Source organism: Rhinatrema bivittatum, chromosome 2 (genome assembly GCF_901001135.1).
Source record: "Rhinatrema bivittatum chromosome 2, aRhiBiv1.1, whole genome shotgun sequence".
Classification (NCBI taxonomy): domain Eukaryota; kingdom Metazoa; phylum Chordata; class Amphibia; order Gymnophiona; family Rhinatrematidae; genus Rhinatrema; species Rhinatrema bivittatum.
The window spans coordinates 159,059,441-159,081,180 of record NC_042616.1 but is presented as its reverse complement, the minus strand read 5'-3'; the positions used below and the strand labels follow the sequence as shown (position 1 = coordinate 159,081,180).

At 44.6% G+C, this 21,740-nt stretch overlaps 1 protein-coding gene across 2 annotated transcripts in view; it reads left to right on the top strand.

The window, feature by feature from the left end:
- The window catches only part of RUNDC3B (RUN domain containing 3B), a 445,916-nt gene that overhangs the window by 139,900 nt on the left and 284,276 nt on the right, over positions 1 to 21,740 (top strand). For both annotated transcript variants that reach the window (XM_029588802.1, XM_029588803.1), the window contains exon 2: positions 20,645 to 20,760. In XM_029588802.1, the coding sequence (XP_029444662.1) occupies positions 20,645 to 20,760 (116 nt within the window). The remainder of the gene's footprint in view (positions 1 to 20,644; positions 20,761 to 21,740) is intronic.

Below are 21,740 nucleotides of genomic sequence, written 5' to 3'. Positions count from 1 at the left end.
TTAATCTCATAATCTGGGATTCCTGCTTAATTAAAGGCAGGACCTCTGCAGCAAGAGCAAGTTTGAATAATATATACGTCTCTCCTGATTCTCCTGGGTCCCCATGTAGAACGGCCCTTTTAAGTGCCCTCACGAGTATCGCTGCACATAGAGTAGTGTGGCTGCAGGTGAGTGTTGGTGGTTCTCCTTTTAGCTTCTTTTAATAATGGCCCATAATCCCTCTTTAGCTGCTGCTCTGGTAATATCTTGACAGTGCTGCTTTCACTTCTATTGTCGCCAACTTTGCCATTTCAGTGATTGTTTCAGTGGCATAGGGTACGCCTGTTCCTGCTCCTTACTATACTAGCAGGTGTGAGTATGGCAGCACTCCTGTCACTAGGCAGACTGGTGCCCCAAGCATTGGGGGGAAGTGGGGGTCGGGTCCCCCTTCCGATAATGCGACTGCATGCTAGTAGCTGCACAGCAACTTAAAGGAACTCCTGTCGCTGCACAGCAGCCTGGAGAAATGTCACCCTACCTCTTGCCAAGGTGCATCAGCACCCCCAGGCGCTCTTCTGATGGCAGGGATATCACTTTTATTTCACCCCATATCCACTCATTCTTTTTATAGTGGTGCACACAGATAACAGTATGCATCGGGATGTAAGTATGTTGGTGAGTCTATAGGTAGATCTAGGGATTCATCCTGTTTCAGAGCCCAGTCTGTCCAATATATGGCCCATTTATGATGTGTTCTGTTCTGTATTTTCCCTTGCCTTACAGCTGCTGCCCCACCCCCTTTGTTTCTAATAGATGCCTTTTGAAGCTGCTTTCTCTTCCTGACCTGGGTTAGGGCCTGCCGTCTGATAGCATCATGACAGAGCTTTCAGCTTCCTCTGCACAGTCCTGCTTGCTGCTTGTATGGCTGCCCGTAGTCTTTCTGCTGCAATATATGACACTGCTGTACTTGGTACTTATCTCTTCTTTTTCTAAAGTTCTGCCTTGATTTCCCTGGTCTCAGTCTGTTCTTACCTATCACTAATCGTTTTTGCTTGTTCCTGAATCACTTTCCCTTAATGCCTTTCCCTCCTGCTATTTTAACTTTGTCCTTTCCTGGCTTTGTTTCTGAAAAGAAGTGGAAAAAAGATTTTCTGCTCTGGACAGAGTTAATCGCCCAAAAGGCTGCTGAATTATCTGGCTACATGGCCCTATCCTTAACCCATTTTTCTTATTTAGACTCATAGCAATCTGACTCTTTAGATCATCTTTACCTATTGGTTCCCCTCTTGTCTGTGCTATTCCCGGCAGCTAGGTTGTGAACCTTGTCTAGCAGAAAGAAACTGCGAATCCTCTGTATGTCTGTTTTAAAATAAAGCAAAATATATAGCAATTCCACTAATGACCATTAGAGTGCCTGTATTTTCATAGATTTGTAACCACACTCTGTTCACTAATAGCCTCCAATTAACTTGTGGTAAAGTTAATAATTCTACCACAAGTTTATTAGCAGTGTGATTTTAGAGACCTTTTCCTTTGCTGAATGAATGACGAGCCCCCTTATGTCACTTCTGTGAAAAATGTATTATACAAAGTTGCTGGTACAGAAAATCTTAGGATGGGATACCTGGCAACCCAAATAAAATAACACATGGTAAGTAAAAAAATAAGTCAGTAAAGGCTTGCAAAAGCTGTAATTCCAGTTGAATATTTCAAAACTCCATGGCTATATAGCAATTTTGCTCCAGAGGAGGGTTATAATAGTCAGAATATAGCTACACAGATACAGATTCACTCACACACATCCATTGAGAGCAGTAGCTGCTGCTCTCCTTGGTCATACTACAGAGAGACCTTAACTGTACTCCAGATGCTCGCCCAGCCAATGGAGTTTTATGATATAGTCCCGACATCTGTGAGTAATGTTAATTTCTTAGAGCTGATGTCTCGGTCTCTGGTTCAGCCACTGGGGAGGGGAACTCACAATGGGAAATCTGATTTACATGACAGAGAAGGAGAAAGGTACATATGTGAGAAAATGTTTGCATGCCTATAGAAAGTATTAGGCCAATGTAATATTGTCACACCAAAAAAACGGGCACTCATGATTGAGTGCCACTTCCCTAATGCAGGCCCATCCATCTCTCCTGGGCTCATGATATAGTAGGCAAATGAGCCGCTGCGTTAAAAAGGAGGCACTAGGGGAAATTGTGCGTCCCTAGCGCCTCCTCGACATAAGGGGTTTTGGACACATGTCAACCCGCGGTCTGACACACATTGGTTCAGGCGCTAGCCTGAACCAATGGTATTGCATTGGCCTGTGAGTGAGGTGCAAGAGAATAGTGTAACAATGAGAGAGGGTGTAAAAGTATGAATATAATGGTGTGAATGTTTTCTAGGATAATATAGACCTTGATCAGGAAAGACTAAAGAGGTTAGGACTTTTCAGCTTGGAGAAGAGATGGCTGAGGGGGGATATGATAGAGGTCTTTAAGATCATGAGAGGACTAGAACGGGTAAATGTGAATCGGTTATTTACTCTTTCGGATAATGGAAAGACTAGGGGGCACTCCATGAAGTTAGCAAGTAGCACATTTAAAACTAATCGGAGAAAGTTCTTTTTCATTCAATGCACAATTAAACTCTGGAATTTGTTGCCAGAGGATGTGGTTAGTGCGGTTGATGTAACTGTGTTTAAAAAAGGATTGGATAAGTTCTTGGAGGAGAAGTCCATTACCTGCTATTAATTAAGTTGACTTAGAAAATAGCCACTGCTATTACTAGCAACGATAACATGGAATAGACTTAGTTTTTGGGTACTTGCCAGGTTCTTAAGGCCTGGATTGGCCACTGTTGGAAACAGGATGCTGGGCTTGATGGATACTTGGTCTGACCCAGTATGGCAAGTTCTTATGTTCTTAATCAAAGGAAAATTTTAAAAGAATACAACAATGCAAGACTTTTGAAGTTAAAATGATTAGGTACTTTGGAACTGACAAGAAAGAAGTCCTCAAAGACCTATCACATTCCTATCACATTAGGAGCCATTAAATTATATTGTCTATCATCCTCTGATCACCTATAAAGCCCTCCCTAACCATCTTTTCTCCCCTTTCCCCTTCACCAATTTACTAGAATGCCTTTAATGATTCACTTATGGTAGCCATTAGGGATGTGAATCGTTTTAGGACGATTAAAATTATCGTCCGATAATTTTAATATCGTCTTAAACCGTTATGGAACACAATACAATAGAGATTCTAACGATTTATCGTTATAAATCGTTAGAATCGTGAGCCGGCACACTAAAACCCCCTAAAACCCACCCCCGACCCTTTAAATTAAATCCCCCACCCTCCCGAACCCCCCCCAAATGACTTAAATAACCTGCGGGTCCAGCGGCGGTCCGGAACGGCAGCGATCCGGAACAGGCTCCTGCTCCTCAATCTTGTTGTCTTCAGCCGGCGCCATTTTCCAAAATGGCGGCGAAAAATGGCGGCGGCCATAGACGAACACGATTGGACGGCAGGAGGTCCTTCCGGACCCCCGCTGGACTTTTGGCAAGTCTCGTGGGGGTCAGGAGGCCCCCCACAAGCTGGCCAAAAGTTCCTGGAGGTCCAGCGGGGGTCAGGGAGCGATTTCCCGCCGCGAATCGTTTTCGTACGGAAAATGGCGCCGGCAGGAGATCGACTGCAGGAGGTTGTTCAGCGAGGCGCCGGAACCCTCGCTGAACGACCTCCTGCAGTCGATCTCCTGCCGGCGCCATTTTCCGTACGAAAACGATTCGCGGCGGGAAATCGCTCCCTGACCCCCGCTGGACCTCCAGGAACTTTTGGCCAGCTTGTGGGGGGCCTCCTGACCCCCACGAGACTTGCCAAAAGTCCAGCGGGGGTCCGGAAGGACCTCCTGCCGTCCAATCGTGTTCGTCTATGGCCGCCGCCATTTTTCGCCGCCATTTTGGAAAATGGCGCCGGCTGAAGACAACAAGATTGAGGAGCAGGAGCCCGTTCCGGACCGCCGCTGGACCCGCAGGTTATTTAAGTCATTTGGGGGGGTTCGGGAGGGTGGGGGATTTAATTTAAAGGGTCGGGGGTGGGTTTTAGGGGGTTTTAATGTGCCGGTTTTGCGATTTTTCGATTTTTCACGATATTTTACCCCCCCAAACGGCAACAATACGATTCCCTCCCCCTCCCAGCCGAAATCGATCGTTAAGACGATCGAGGACACGATTCACATCCCTAGTAGCCATAGTACTTTATCTTTCCAGGTAAAATGTCATCTTTTGCTCATTTGAATTCTGACCTAAATGGGGGGCATGTCCATGCTGGCTGCCTGAGCAGACACTGCTCCCTAGGAACTGGCGGGGTTCTTACATTTTACCTGCTTCTTGATTGCCACAGCCGTTGGAGATCAAGCCCAAACAGAGTGTTGAATTGCTGCACCCATGATTGGACTTTTTCGGGGAGATGGCGGAACGCCTGAAGCACACTGGCCCCGATCGCGCCATTGGGGGTGAAAACAAAATAGCGGCGGAAGGCCCATTTTCAGAGGGGCTCTCCTCAGACCTCTCTGAGTCGGCACTAAAGAACCTCACTTGGGCAGTCTTGGCTGCTCTGGCAGACCAGTTCCATCACATCCAAATATCTGTCGATGAGGTCCATGATAGAATGGAGGCCTGCGCATCATCTTTGGTTGGGGTGCAAAGTACTATAGCAGCACACGAGGAATGGCTGACTACGCTGGAGCTGCTCGAGCTTGGGACCTGCCATAGATCTCTTGACGTTAAGATCGAGGACCTGGAGAGCCGCAGCCGCAGGAACAGTCTGCGGATAGTGGAAGTCCCTGAATCGGTGACTGGAGAGGTCCCGGTGAGACTCTGTGAAAAATGTATTCCTGACCAACTGCAGCTTAACTCGGCTGACTTGTTGAGCGAGCTACCTGCCTTGGTGCAGGAAGGCCAAATCAGTTGTGATCCCACCAAATCATTGTTCACTATTTAAATTACATAGATAAGGTCAAGATTCTACAGGCCTATTGTAACTTGAAAAACCTCATATATCAAGATGCTAAACTACTACTTTTTCCAGGTTTCTCCAATAAAGTGCAAGCAGAATTTTCACCTCACTGCACACAGCTGTATCAACATGGGATCATGTTCGCTCTTGAGTATCTGGCGAAGCTGTGGGTTTTTCTTCAGGGCAAGACCAAAGTGTTTTCTTTGGCCCAAGCTGTTAAGGAATTCTGACTTAAAGCAGAGAGTTTTAGCTCTCAAAAACTAGTCAAGAATTGTATTACGTTAGTATCACCTGATATATATATATTTGTTTCTGTTTGTTAACCCTTATTCCTAGAATAATGTATTTATGAAAGTTGACCAAAGCAGCATTCTACAGTGGGAAAAGCAGCATTGGCCATTTGAAAGCTACTATGTTATAGAGCCTATATAATGTGTTGGGATTTTGCCTGCGGGCCTAGCCATAGGCAATCCCTTACCTCAAGTGTCAGGCCGTCGCCTACGCCGTCTTCATGTGGCCCAGAGGCCACTGCATTGCCAGTGTCTCCGCAGTCCTAGTGCCACCACCAGGAGTTCCTCTTCACGGCAAGAAGCTTCCACTGTCTGTTTCCTCTTCGTGGCAAGGGGTGCCACCGCCAGCACTGCTGTCTGCCTGGCCTCCCTCGCGGCATGGATGCCGCTGCAGTCTTCTTCCTCCTGGCTCTCCATAGGCGCGGGCGCGCGTGCCTCTTCTCTTTTTTTAAAAGGGCCAGCGGTGGGAAAAGACTCGCAGCCCTCATCTATGACGTCATCCATCCTTGCCCGGACCAGCCCTATAAAAGGGCCCTCTGATCCGGTCTTCACAGCGACTGTGGTCTTCTTCCTGATCCAGGTCCTCCGTGGTCTTCCTGTGCCTTGACGGATCTTCGTTCTATGTTCTTCGTGTTCCTGAACTTTGTCACCTTGATGTTCCTGGTCTCATCCCTCGTCGGAGCTCCCTCATCGCTTGTTCCATGTTCCTGATGTTCCAGATGTCCAGTTCTCCTGATGTCCAGATGTTCCGTGTCCAGATGTCCTGATGTCCCATGTCCCGAGATGCCATTTCCACATTCCTGATGTCCAATGTTCCTGTCCTGACTCTGTCCATCTCATCTTCAGCTCTTCGTCCAGTTCCCAGGTCCCTCGTCTGTCCACCTCTCCTGGCATGCCACCATCGTGGTCCGTGACCAGCCCTTGGGGAGCTGTGTAGGATGCCTCGTGGTACAAGACCTTTTTCTCGTCTGCAGCACAAGTCTTCGGTTTTTAATGCCTCGTTTCTGAGAATCCTGAGTCTTGAATCCCATCCTGGTCTTCGGAGTTCCTTGTGCCTGCTTCAGTCCATGCCTGCCAGAACCTGCTCTGCTTCACTGTGGTCCACGACCAGCAATGGGCTGCTGTGTAGGGTGCGCTGCGATGAAGTTCTCACCCTGTACTTTTGCCTGAGTCCTGAGTCCTTGTTAGAGTCCTCCGAGTATCCTGAGTCCTTGTCCGAGTCCTCTGAGTATCCAAGTCCTCATCTGAGTCTTGTTCCTGCCCTCAGTCTCCGTCTGGCCTCTCGCACTCGTCGTTCCCAAGTGACAGGTCCAGAAGGGCTATTGAGTGGCCAGAGGGCTACTCTTGAGATCAGCATTGTGTTGCTGGGTCTCATTGGTGCATGTAGGTCCAGTGGAGGACTGAGCCTGCCTTGTTCCTGTTCCAGATATTCCTCGCCTTGTCTTCACTCCAGCCTTGCTCCTGCTCACCTCTCGTGTTGTGTCTTGGGGCTCCTCCCTGAGCTGCGCCGTGATCCAAGGGCTCACAACCCCATTGAGATAGGACCACGCCTCCACGCGCCTTACAATATGGTTAATGGGGTCCAAAAATGTGGTCTACATTATAAGTGAGCTTATGTCATATCAAGTTTGTTTATTTATGTAAACCTCTCCCTTATGCGGGAGGGGCCACAAAAATATCTCCATCTCTCAGCTGTATGTTTAGGGACAGACACATGTAATGCACCCACACAACTAAAGGGTCTCCCAGGGTGGGTATGAGAGGCTGAAGCAGAGAATAGAGCAATAAGTGATAAAATAAAACCCACCTTATGTAGCTACAGCAAGCATTGCATATAAAATCAGTGCATGCACAGTTACACAGCGCATTAGGATTCTTATTTTCTATATCAAGCACAGACAAAAGACATAATAAAAAAGAGAGAAGATTTTAACAACAAGGAAAAGTGGGGAAAATCAGATTGCAAGATATAAAAGAAAAATCACTACCCCTTCTCTGTATCTCAGTTCACTTAACTTGCAAAATACTTCAAACTCCCACCTAAATTCTGGCCAGAATAATATAAGTTCTCAGTTAAGTTTCGTGTGAGTTATGCTTTCCTTTTCATTAGGCAAGCTGCTTTTCTTTGTGCTTGATGAAGCCGATGTAGATTCTTGAAATCCTGAGCTCAGTTCAGCTGCAGTGTCCAATTGCTTCAGGAGATTGGAAGTCCCAAGTCTTACCAAAAAAAAAAATAAATAAAAAAAAAAAATATATATATAATATATATATATTCCATCTACGCTCTATATAAAATCCTGACAAATCTTCTGATTTTCCCTGCAAATAAGTAAGCCTGATCCTGAATGTATGCAGATCCTATTCTAAATACTGTTCTTCTAGCCATAAATGAAACAAAAGGTCAGAAAATTCTTGTAACTCACTCTTTTTTTCCTCACTACAAAATAAGAAAATCACTGCTTTCTTGGCACTGCTAGTTAATTATTATTTTATAGACTATGGGTAGGAGGCACGTTCCACTCTGTCTGCAACTTCCTCCTCCGTTGTGGTAGCAGCCATGTGGCTGGGGGAGGAACCTCACCTCATTGCTATGTTCTTATGGCCTTTCCTCGCTCTGCCTGTCAGGCAGTATCAAAAGACAACCTTTCTTTTATACCTAATTTTAAAAAGTTCATTAGCAATTGATCCTTTGCTTCTCATTGGCTCTGGTCCAGGATTACACCCCAAGTTCTGATTCTAAGAAGTGCCATAGGTCCATTCAATTCAAAATTTTCCTTCTGCTAAAATATCCAGTTAATCTAAGCAATTGTAGCCAGGTTCACTTGGTGTCACTGGAGTCCAAGGGATAATTCCACTGGTTTCCCACCATGTCAGCTCTCCCCACCCCTTGTAGTAAAACCAGAGGGTAATTTATCATTTGTATTGCTGGGAAGGTCTTCTGTGGTCTTCAAAGGAAAGTATTTGCATGGCAAGTTACTGCTAAGTAATTCACATGTCAACTCCCCCTCAAGCCCTCCCACTCCTCCCCCTATGTTCCACCTCCTCCTCCTCCCCCACCCAGTATCTCCCTCTTCCTACCCCCCTCACCCAGAATCTCTCCTCGTCTTCCGTCCCCCTAGCCCCACCTTATGCCAGCATCTTAGCTGCCTCTGCTACTTGTAAATAATACCTGCAATGCTCGATCTCAAGCTCTGCTTCCCCCCCCCCCAAGTAGCATTCTCCCTCCCAATGCACTTTCTTAGCACAAGTTATGTGTAAGCCCATACAATGTTCCCATGTACTCCCTCCCACCCCCCCCCCCCCCCCCCACCTTATGCTAGCAACCATAGCTGCCTCTACTAATTGTAAATATTAACTGCAATGTTTGGTATTAAGCTCTGCTTCCCCCTTCTCCCTTCCAAGTTGATTTCTCCATGTTCAATGTACTCTCCTGTTACATGTAAACCGATATGATGTTTCAACGAATACCTGTATTAAAAAAAAACATTTATTAATAATAATAATAATAATAATAATAATGTCACCATTTGCTAGTCAGAGCAAGAACAATGTCTTAGCTTACATTTATTTAGAATTATTTATGACCCGCTACTTCCAAGGTTTGGGGCGGGGTCACTAAAAACAAACACAATATTTGGAGTAGACACAAATCTTCAATAACCAAACATACAAAGTACATGCGGGCAGTGCCCTAACAATTCAAGGTATTGTTAAGTTAATAATCTGGCTAAGTGAGTTAGCTGGATAAGACTTACCCAGGATATGCCATTGAATGTACTCACCTGGGTAAGTGACTGTTCTCAGATCATTTTGTCTTTTCACACTTGCCTCAGATGTCAGTAGGCTGGACGATAATGCTATTAACACTTTGTTTCCACACGCTGCCTGCCTGATTCAGTGCCTTCTCTTTGTTCTGTATCCCCCCATCTCCATATTCTTTACCCACTCCCTGTGCTACACTTCATGCATCTGATGGAGTGGATTCTGTCCTCGAAAGCTCATGCTTCAGTAAATTGGTTCGTCTATAATGTGCCACCTGCCTCTTGTCATTTTTGCTGCACCAGACTAATACGTGGTGGCTGCTAAAGGCGAGCAGAGTGTCAGCCACCACCACTTAGCTGGATGAGTCCGTACTTATCCAGCTAAGTGATGATGAGTATCTATTAAATTTGAAGGATGAGAAATTAGCAACTAACCTTTGTCCACATTATAAGTGATCTTGCAGGTGAAAAGGAAATATTACTCTGGAGTTATTAAGGCAGATAATAACCCTGGGGTGATGTTTAATTTGGTAAAGTCATTGCTAGGTCATGGTACAGGGAAGTATTTAGTACACAAGGATTTGCCTAATTATGAGAATTTAGCTGCCTTTTTTGAGGAAAAGGTTGTGCATTTGAAAGATGAATGTTATGTTCAGCAGTCTACTAGCTGCTCCTACAAACTGCCGCACTTACCTCCCCAGGCCAGACTGGCCCTGTTCCCCTCCTACATGGTGAACACTGCAAGCCAGCCACATGGCAGGACGCCACTCCTTGATGTGGCAGGATGCCGCCAGAGGGATACCTCCCCCTAGGCGTGTGCATACACTACTTCTTGATATTTAAAGGGACTGCAGTGGGAAAGTCCCTGTGGCCCCTAGAGATGACATCTGAATAGACTTATATAAGGGCAGCTCACCAGAAGCAACTCGCCTCAGCAACAGGTCCAGCTACTTCCTAGTAGTGTGTGTTGCTTCCCTGCATTCCAGTCTTCGTCCAGCTTATCTTCTGTCTTCGTTGCAGTCTGTCCCATCCTTGCTGCCCTTGTCCTTGCCTCTTCACCCTGTCTATCCGTCCCTCTTCACCTCCCTTGGATGAATACCTGGTTTTGACCTCAACTTGGACCTCTGATATACCTGACCGCTGCCTACCTCTGACCATTGCCTGGACCTCAGATATGCCTGACCGCTTGCCTGCCTCTGACCATTGCCTGGACCTCAGATATGCCTGACCGCTGCCTGCCTCTGACCATTGCCTGGACCTTGGATACACATGACTGATGCCTGCCTACGATGCTAGCTACTATGGATCTTCTCTTTTGCCATCAGCAAAGACCCACCTAAGTCCTGCCAGCCCTGGCACCCAAAGATTCAGTCCGAGGGGAACATGGGCTGGTATAGGTGGAGGTCCCAACTGGTCTCTGTTTCCGCCTGCCGACAGTGGGAACCTGCAGAGCTCCTCCCTGCAAGTAGAGTCAATCCTACCTTGGCCTAAGAGTCCACAGAACAAATGTAAGGATAGTCCAATGGTAAATGATTTGGGGACAGATGGGGAGTCATTGGTTATGGGAATGTTATTGGAGACATGAACAAAATGGAAGAATTTGCTCCTGTGACTTGTGTGTATTTAAAATCATATTTCAAGTTAATTATGAAATCCTTCTTTCTATTGGATCCATGGCCTTGCTTGGTTAACAGTTTATCTGATGAGGTGGTGGTGGGTTTATGAAAACTAGTTAAGTAGTTAAGTTCTTTCTGATGGGCTGGTACTTGGTGTATTAGACAGCTGTGATTGCCCCAATTTAAAGGATTCTGTCACAGAATGTGAGCCCTTGGCTGTGATGTGATTGACGCAGGCTAGCAGGCAAATCCACTAGGCCCACGCTGATATCAGATGGATACGCTTTACTGGGACGAGGTCTGAGATTCACCTGCCCCAGCCCCATTCCCTAGAGGTTGGGGCTCTTGGGTTCCAGAGGCTAGCAGGGCTTAGGTGAGGATCCCATAGATAGCAGTCAGCAGAGGCCAGTTGCAAGTCAAAGTCAGTGTGGGCAGCAAGCAAGTGGTTTAAGTCCAGGCCAAGGTCAGGGCAGATGGATAACAAGCAGCATCAAAGTCTGTGCAGTGGTCAGGGTAGGCAGAGATCAAGTATCATAATCAGAAACCAAGGCTGAAGGCATAGACGGGCACGACTGGGCCAAAATAGGACACAAGGATGGAACAGAACTGGAATAGGCAAGACAATCGAAACAAGGAATGGAGGGAACGGGTAAGGCAAAGAGCAGGAAATAGAGGCAGGAACAGGACAGACAAGGCAGGAACTGAAGCAACATGCACTGCAGGATTTCGCAGGAGGACCTATTGCTGAGGCATCATGTGTAGCGCAACTGAGATTTAAATACCTAACCACGTGATGTCATCAGGAGGCGCCGCCACTGGACTTTCCTGCTGGAGGGCCCAATAGGTGGGTGCATGGCACCCGCCTAGGAGTAGCATTGATGGGCTGAAAAGAGGCAGGAGATGTGGTGGTCTTGTCGCAAAGCAGCTTCTGTGGCATCCTGGGTGAGTGGGGCCACTCGCGGGGACATGCTATGGCAGGCCCGATGTTACAGATAGTAAATTAGATCCAGTTTTTACTGTAGACCTGTGTCTAATTTACGCTTGGTGGCAACATTATTGGAGAAGATTATCAAAGTTCAGATTTCCTATATTAGGAAGTGAGATGTGGCGCAAGCTGGATATAGGAGGAGTTGTAATATGGAAACCATCATGGTAGCATTCATGAGGAAATACTACCCCAGTTAGATATTGTTCAGATGGTTTTGCTGGTGTCACTAGATTTATCCAGCATTTTATTTAGTGGATCTTGGGATATTGTTGGCCCATTGTAGGGAAGTGGGAATAGAAGAGCAAGTTTTTTTGAATGGATTACTTCTTTTTTACAAGGGTGTTTACAGATGGTCAATTTTCAGGAGTCATGTTTTGCCTTAAAGGAAGGGAAATGTTGCGCTGGAGGTGGACCCTTGGCCTGGTGCAAGATTGGTATGGCCCTCTGGTCGGACCCAGAGAGCACCTGCCACCAGGAGGCGGAGCACACGAGGAGACAGAGGCTGGCTGGGGCTTCGCCAATAATAGTCCAGGGTTTCCGCAGGTTGAGCCCTTGGGTACCCGGACCACCTGGACTTAAGTGGGCCTCAGGTGGTCTCCTAGAGAGGGAGCGGAAGGGTGTGCCCACCACGAGCAGGGGTGCGCGGCTGATGCAGAAAGGATGGACCAGACTGGAAGCTCCAGAGACCTCAGGGAGGTAACAGTTCAGGAAGGTCCTCCAGGCGAGACAGGCAGCGCCTGCGGGTCTGGTTGGATGAAGGCCGCATATGGAAGCCAAGCAGGCTGGTCTGGTAGTCACGGAAGGCCAGAAGAGAGTGTCCGAGTGAAGCGCAATGGTCAAAGCCAGAGTATCAGTCTAGAAGTGGTCAGCCAAAGCAGGGGTCAATACCAGGGTCAGTTCCAGACAGCAGACGAAGAGAGTAGTCAGGCAGACAGTGGTCAGTTCCAGGCAACAGACGAAGAGAGTTGTCAGGCAGGCAGAGGTCAGTACCAGAGATCAGTCCGAGAAGGTACTACCTGAGTTAAGGACACAAGAAGGAACACACGGAGACGCTGGAACACGGGATAGGCAAACTAGTCCACTGAGGTGTTGACCTGATTGCCAAGGCGAGGTCCTGGGAATGGGCCTCACTATTTATCGTAAGTTCAAGTGACGTTACCTGGCGGTGGCCGAGCCGGGTTTCCTGCACTGGTCCCTTTAAAAGGAATAACGTCGGCCATGCACGCACCCTAGGGGTGGGGCAGAGGCGGCCGAAGACGTGGAGCCCCAATGGGAGCTCCGCTGTGAGGCCTGCGGTGTGGAGGAAGCCGGAGAGGGCCGCGGTGAGTGTTGGGGACGCCGGGAACTGGCAGCCGTGGCAAGACCGGAGCTAGTGGAGGGCAGCGTGAGGTGAGCAGACCCGGTCAAGGCACCCACAACAGGAAGCATGGGGTATCCCAGGGATCACTCTTTCCCCCATTTTTTTAAATGTGTATTTATCTCCCTTAGGGAAGCTAATTCATATGCTTGGCTTCATTCTATTTAGATATGCAGACGACATTCAGGTGGTAACCCCATCAGGATATGATAGAGATAAAATGATTGTCTACAGGCAGTTGGGGATTGGTTGGCAGAGAGTTAAGTTAATGCTAAACCCAAATAGAACAGAAAGATTGTAGGTTGGAGGCTGTTGATAAATATAGATTAAATATCAGAGGAGTGCATTTGGTTGTGATGGAGAAAGTAAAATCTCTAGGAGTCAGTCTAGATGGTACTTTGACTATGGAAAAGCAGGTGCATCAGGTAGCATGTAATGCCTACCTTAGAGTAACATGGCTGCAGTAATTGGATTGTGATGCTGGTAAGAGAGCTATTTTTTAAGTTATTTTTGGAGTTTTTGAGTGTTATATGTTGTTTAATTATAGATGACTGATTTTGATATTCACTTGGAGAAATAAAAGAACCTTTTTGGAAGTTGCCGGTATGAGTAAAAGGATGTATATATACTCTGAGGAAATATATTGATGTATGTGAGGCTTTTGCGCATCTGGTAAGTGGATAGGTTTATGTGGGGGGACATTGTGGATTGTTTTTTGGGATTATAGTATAATATTAGTATCACTGTTGTTTTAGGATGAGAGCAGAAGAAGTTCTGTCAGAATAATTCGGGTTAGTCCCTTAGTGAAAGGGTGAAACGGAGATATCATTGGACTGGAAAGAGAAAGTGAATACCAGGAGAATGGATTAGAAAGAGAGAATGAACATCCTGAGAATAATGAAAAAGTGATGATATAAAGAACATAGTATTAGTGAAGATACAAGGAACATTATATATGGAGAAAAAGGAAAAGATGAAGAAATAATGTGTAAAATAAGAAAACATTAATGATTTAAAGTGTGATATTAATATAATAAATTATACAAGTGTAAAACTATTGTTATAAGGTACAATAAACATGTTTTTAACTGGATTAATGGGGTATGCTTAAGATAGATTTAATTGTCTAGATAGGATTTTGAGATATTGGTTTTGTTACAATAAAAATGTGTGAAAAATTATATTGAATTATAAGGTTTCTCTTTCTGTGTATAGTAGATAACGTGGTAGAGAAATTGAGAAGTTACCCTCTGTTTTGTGATACCTTAGAAAATAGCCACTGCTATAACTAACAACAGTAATATGGAATAGACTTAGTTTTTGGGTACTTGCCAGGTTCTTATGGCCTGGATTGGCCACTGTTGGAAACAGGATGCTGGGCTTGATGGACCCTTGGTCTGACCCAGTATGGCATGTTCTTATGTTTTTAGATTGAAATGGGTGAGGCAGTTAAAACCATTTCTGGAATTTAAAGTTTTAAGGTGAGTGGTGTTTGCATTAATTTTATCATTGATAGATTATTGCAGTGCCCTTTACTTGGGTCTATCTGGGAGGGTTTTAAGGAGGTGTAGGAAATACAAAATATATGGGCGCAAGAATTTTATGTGGGAGGTCTAGGAGGAAGGCTGCAGCTCCCCTTTTGAGGAGGATACACTGCCTACCAATTAAATGATGTTGCATTTAAATGTCTGGTTTTAGCATTTAAGATTTTGAGAGGAGTTTTCTCTCAGGAGTTATCTACCCAGTTTAGTTAGAGATGTTCTAACCATCCATTACGATCCAGTCAGCAATTTATGTTGCGTCATCTTCTTGTGAGAACTTTTCATCATATTAGAGTGCAGAACTGGATATTATCTTCAGTACTTCCAGCATACTGGAATGAGATGCAGTCTGAACTCAGAGAAGAGAAGGAATTAAGTTTCATAGGAAACTAAAAACTCGGTGGTTGATTTCCCGGATCGCTCCAGGGGCGATCCGGGAAACTACAGACCGGTTAGCCTGACTTCAGTGCCAGGAAAAATAGTGGAAAGTGTTCTAAACATCAAAATCACAGAACATATAGAAAGACATGGTTTAATGGAACAAAGTCAGCATGGCTTTACCCAGGGCAAGTCTTGCCTCACAAATCTGCTTCACTTTTTTGAAGGAGTTAATAAACATGTGGATAAAGGTGAACCGGTAGATATAGTATACTTGGATTTTCAGAAGGCGTTTGACAAATTTCCTCATGAGAAGCTTCTAGGAAAAGTAAAAAGTCATGGGATAGGTGGCGATGTCCTTTCGTGGATTGCAAACTGGCTAAAAGACAGAAAACAGAGAGTAGGATTAAATGGGCAATTTTCTCAGTGGAAGGGAGTGGACAGTGGAGTGCCTCAGGGATCTGTATTGGGACCCTTACTGTTCAATATATTTATAAATGATCTGGAAAGAAATACGACGAGTGAGATAATCAAATTTGCAGATGACACAAAATTGTTCAGAGTAGTTAAATTACAAGCAGATTGTGATAAATTGCAGGAAGACCTTGTGAGACTGGAAAATTGGGCATCCAAATGGCAGATGAAATTTAATGTGGATAAGTGCAAGGTGATGCATATAGGGAAAAATAACCCATGCTATAATTACACAATGTTGGGTTCCATATTAGGTGCTACAACCCAAGAAAGAGATCTAGGTGTCATAGTGGATAACACATTGAAATCGTCAGTGCAGTGTGCTGCGGCAGTCAAAAAAGCAAACAGAATGTTGGGAATTATTAGAAAAGGAATGGTGAATAAAACGGAAAATGTCATAATGCCTCTGTATCGCTCCATGGTGAGACCGCATCTTGAATATTGTGTACAATTCTGGTCGCCGCATCTCAAAAAAGATATAATTGCGATGGAGAAGGTACAGAGAAGGGCTACCAAAATGATAAGGGGAATGGAACAACTCCCCTATGAGGAAAGACTAAAGAGGTTAGGACTTTTCAGCTTGGAGAAGAGACGACTGAGGGGGGATATGATAGAGGTGTTTAAAATCATGAGAGGTCTAGAACGGGTAGATGTGAATCGGTTATTTACTCTTTCGGATAGTAGAAAGACTAGGGGGCACTCCATGAAGTTAGCATGGGGCACATTTAAAACTAATCGGAGAAAGTTCTTTTTTACTCAACGCACAATTAAACTCTGGAATTTGTTGCCAGAGAATGTGGTTAGTGCAGTTAGTATAGCTGTGTTTAAAAAGGGATTGGATAAGTTCTTGGAGGATAAGTCCATTACCTGCTATTAAGTTCACTTAGAGAATAGCCACTGCCATTAGCAATGGTTACATGGAATAGACTTAGTTTTTGGGTACTTGCCAGGTTCTTATGGCCTGGATTGGCCACTGTTGGAAACAGGATGCTGGGCTTGATGGACCCTTGGTCTGACCCAGTATGGCATTTTCTTATGTTCTTATGTTCTTAAATAGGAGGAGGAGGATGGGGAAGAAAATTGTCTTTGGAGATTATTTTAATGAAGATATTTGGATGCTCTAGTTGTGATATCTTGTGTTATAGAATTATATTTTAGTTTTATTTTGTTTCTTATTTTTGTAATTTGATGTTTTAACTTTATACATTGCTTTGGATGATTTATTGAAATCTGTAAATTGATTAACAAATATTTTTAAATAAATAATTGTGGGCAGACCTTTGGTCAGCCACTAATTGGCCATAGCTCCTAGTCCTTAGGATTTATATCAACTTAAATGGAGACAACATTCCTGCATAGGCCCTCCCCAGAGACTGTCTATGGATGATGATCTCCCAGGCCACAAGGGGGGGGGGGGCTGAGTCCTTGAGAGAGTGTGGCAGTGTAGATTTGATTTCAGGGAGGAGGAGTGTCTTCAATGTTCTCTCCAACAGGCCGATACAGTACTGTTAACCTGTCATTGGACGTGCGTTTTCCCTTACCCCTTATTCATTACCCCTTATTTCTACCGCCGGACCTAATTTAAATACTGCATCGTGCGCACAGGCGAGTGGCCTGTGCTCGCGCCGGGAGAGCGGGCGAACGCCCATTCTCCCGCAGACTTTACTGAATCGGCCTGTATGTTAGGCCCACAACTTAGCACAGTGGGAGAGACACTGCCCTGCTAGGTCCCCAGAAGTGGACTGGAGGGAAGAGAGAGAAGCAGAAGGATTTTTGCAGTTTTGACCTGAGCCTTTTGGCAGGCAGAATCCCCTGCTCAGTGGGTAAGGAGGGAGGTGTGTGCCTCTTCACCGAGTCCAAGAGGGGGCTGCAGTGACTGTGTGGAGAGAAGAGAAGTGTCTTGATCAGAGATTTAGTTTTTACCACAAGAGGGAAGGAAACTGTTTCCCGCCACCCTTCCTTGCCCTGAGCTGAAAGCTATAAGGATTACTTTCAGTAGTAGGTCTTTCTTCCTGGAAAGCTGCATCTGTCTCAGTGGCGTAGCCACTGGTGGGCTTGGGTGGGCAGTTGCCAACCCAATTTGGACCCAGGCCCACCCAACCAGAAGAGGTCTATTAGAGCAATGCTGTCGCAGGATCCCATCCCTGTGACGGCAAGAGGAGCTGCAAGGCCAGGCCCAGCACGATAGGATGTGCATGGCACTCCCAGGAAGGCGGCGGGCTGGCAGCAGCAGGAGAGGGCGCGGGTCACCAGTGGAGCGTAACCAGCTTGCAGCCTTGCCTGCTGCCGTACGGCCCAGCGATCTTCCTGCTTGGGGGGGGGGGGGAGGGAGCCGAAGCTGTGCACACTCGTGTGTGTGTGGGAGATCCTATGTGTGCGTGTGTGTGTGTGTGTGAGATCCTATGTGTGTTCATGTGTGTGTGTGTGTGGGGGGGGGGGGGGGAGATCCTATGTGTGTGCGAGAATGGGAGCTTAAATGTGTATATGCGTGGGTGAGAATGGCAGCTTGAATGTGTGTATGCGTGGGTGAGAATGGGTGCCTGGGTTGTGCATCTCTGTGTTCTTAATGGAAGCCGGGGGGTGGGGGGGGTGGGGGAGAGAGAGTGACAGCTTGTGTGTATGTGTAGAGAATGTGCGCTTCTTTGGGGGAGAGAGCATGTGAGTGAGAACTTGTTTGTGTGAGGGAGTCTGAAAGAAAGCGTGTGAGGGAGGAAGGGAAGAAGACAGAAGAAGAAGAGAGACACTGAAAAGGAATTAGGAAATGAGTGACAAGGGAAAAAGAGACCAGGACCAACTGATTAGAAAAATACAAAGATCAGAATACAAAGTAAAAAAAAGAAAAAAATTTGAGATTTTAGCAATTTGAATATGCCATCTTTGGGAATGTGCATTTCTTATAGTTTTGTATTTTGTTCTTCAGTATTCCACTGTTCAGAGTCTAGTTTCATAGGCTTTGTGTATTTGGTTTTATCTGCATGTTTCTGTTTCTAATTTGTAGCCTCTTATTTCTATATTAGGTAAAGGTCCGATTGTGTTCTGATGTGTATGTGTGACTGAATTGTGCTTGCATGTAGTTTCGCTATAGTAGTCCAGCTTGTTCTGTTATTCCAGTAGGTGATGTATTAATGTTCCAGGGCCTGGTGTAGTATTTGCATTGCTGCTTTTTCATAAGGTTGCTGTTGTTTGAGTCCTGAGAGTCAGTGCTGTGACTGTATGGTATGACAGGGTTCTAGATGTCTCTTTTTTTTTTTTTGCAAGAGTTTGTGTTACTTCACAAAATAGCAGTGGAAGGATATTTTTTGTTGAGGTGTCACCAGAATTTGAATATATATTTTTTTATGTTGGTTGTAATGTGGATTGTCCTAGCTCTGCGCTGCACTTTTTCTGATGATTAATGATATTTTAATGTAGTTATGATGATTTCTGGCTTTCTGCAAAGAGGATTCATGAAAGAATATATTAATATTTGTTTTATTACATGATTGATTGGATCTGATTGTTTTCTTTGCGTTTTACATGTTATACTATGCACTGCAATAAATATAACAATAAATATAAAATAAATTAATACAGATTAATAAGGATTTTTTAATGCTGGTAAGTGCTGGAAATAATTGAGGTAAAATATTTTAAAGTTTCATGCATGATGTATACGGGCTGTTGCAAACTACTTAGAAAGCCATTGTAGGATGCAGTATATGGCATTATTTATCAATAAGAAAACAACTAGTAGGTCTCAGACCTTCATGCCTACAGCCCACCCATGTTAACCTTGTGCCCACCCAAAAAATCAATTCTGGCTACGCCACTGATCTGTTTTTTGAAGAGGAGTCAGAGGGAGAAAAGAAGAGGAGGACATCTAGAGGACCCCCAACAGAGTTTCCACCCTAGGGACACTGCCGGGTTGGCGTACGGGATTCTTTGTGGAAATCAGGTACTGGATAGGGTATCCGTCATGGTTTGGACACCCCTAGCCCACTTGGGACACTTATCATTCCCGGTCATGGAGGATAAACCAGTTTCAAGCCCCTACTTGGAGGGATAAATCCACAGAGGAGGAGATCAATTAAATCCTGGCTCATGTAAATCTAAGGACCCTGGATGTAAGTGGACATTTCATTTGTTGCATATCTTGACTATTTTGAGCTCAATTCATCTAAACTGAGAGTCTGGGCCTGGGCCCAGAAGGTTTTCTTTCACCCTCGTAAAAATGACCCACCCCTTGGGGAAAGAATGAGGAGCAAGAGACTGAGGAGCGAGCCACAGTTAATAAATTATTTTATGGCCCTTTGGAATTTGACACATTCCCCGGGGAAAGGGTTACATACTCGAGCCACATAATATCGAGCCTACAGAGTACTACTATTTATTACTTAGAACTCACAATCTACTCAAGACAAACATACAAGGCAAAAAAAAAGACTTTGGGAATTTTATTTAGTAATGAAATGGTTAAAATCAGTAAGGCTGTAAGAAGAATGATCAAGGGTTAAGATTTCAAAGCTGCTTTTCAAGTGAAAACATTAGACCATGTTTAAAAGAGAGGAGGTTGTTCATTTATTTTGTCATTTTTCAGCGGCGGTGTACAAGGAGAGTTCATTCCAGGTTGCAGCTCTCCTAGGAGGGTAGAGGGAGCTGGGCTATGGCGGTAGCAGCACTCCATTCCAGATTAACTGCTGCCTGAGGGAGGAGTAAATATATTCAGATCTGAGAGCTGCCAGAGATGAATAAAAGGCATGCTTGTATTTGGGGACATAGATATTTGTGAACATGTCTGTGTTTGAAGGGTGTTAATGGAGTGTCTATGATGGCTCCTTCTCTTGCACATCCCAGAAGTCTTTACTTTTTTTTTCAGGCTATGACAAATGTTTTGCTTTTTTTTCCTAATATCTTGTGAATATCTCCTTTTACTACTGTTGCTCTCTGATGAAAGTTAATTTCCTGTTTACCTCTACAGATGCCCAAAAAAATGTGGGTGAATCGAGCCCTCTGTCAGTGACCACTCTGCATGCTTTGCTATAAGCTGTGAGATTTTGGGTGGCAGAGGCCGTTTAATCTTCTGAATTAGCATGCACAGTATTTGCATATTTGTAGTTTAATACAATAAGAAATAGACTAATGAGCTTGTTAATTTTTATTTATTTAAAAGTAAATGAACTGCTTAAAATGTGGTGCATTGTTCCTGGTGGTCTACAGTAAGAAGGCTCAGTATGAAAGTTCACATGATTCCATTGTTTTTTTTGTCCAGGTTTTCTGTCAAGACTTTGATTGACCGCTCCTGCTTTGAGACTATTGATGATTCATCACCAGAATTTATCAACTTTGCATCCATTCTCGAACAAATTCTAAGTCATCGACTCAAAGGTATAATGAAAGAAATCTTTATTTTGTTGCTTGACATCTTTTTTGTTGAGTATTATTCATGCAGTTTCCAATAAAGAATTTATATTAATGGTGATATGCAGTTGTATTAATATTTTTTTAAAGAAACCAAAATACTCCAGGATAACTTTTTATTGAAATAATCAATATAGGTTTTTTTTGTTTGTTTTCTGTTTGTAACCCCCTTTAGGGACACATAAAATGATAGTATCTAATGTTGGTTTTGGAGTCTCACACCAGTCTGTAAGTTCACAGCACAAAAATGGTTGAGCAGATAGTGCAGTATCCGTGGCACAAGGCCTGGATAAGGAGAGAGACATCAAACTCTCCTTACCTCTCTGACTGATCTCAATTTCTCCCATGGACTGACAGATGTCTCTCACAAACCTGTTCCTTGAGATTAAAATGGTCTCATACAGAGGTATCTTCAAACAAGAAAACCTATTCTCTGTTCCAGAGTTTCCAGCAGTGAAAGACATTTTCTTAATAAATCCCTGATTACTCCAGATTCATAGGTTTCTATACAACAGCAACAACAAATCACAGCTCCTCCATTACTGCTCTTCAAAGAACAGCATCTTCCTCCCAGCACAGGAACTAAAGAATAAGTCCTTCCTCTTCAAAAGAGAGGGTATTCAGCACTCAGTCCTCATGCAGCTTCTTCATTAAGAACATAACATGCCATACTGGGTCAGACCAAGGGTCCATCAAACCTAGCATCCTATTTCCAACAGTGGCCAATCCAGGCCATAAGAACCTGGCAATTACCCAAACACTAAGAAGATCCCATGCTACTGATGCAATTAATAGCAGTGGCTATTCCCTAAGTAAACTTGATTAATAGCCGTTAATGGACTTCTCCTCCAAGAACTTATCCAAACCTTTTTTGAACCCAGCTACACTAACTGTACTAACCACATCCTCTGGCAATAAATTCCAGAGCTTTATTGTGCGTTGAGTGA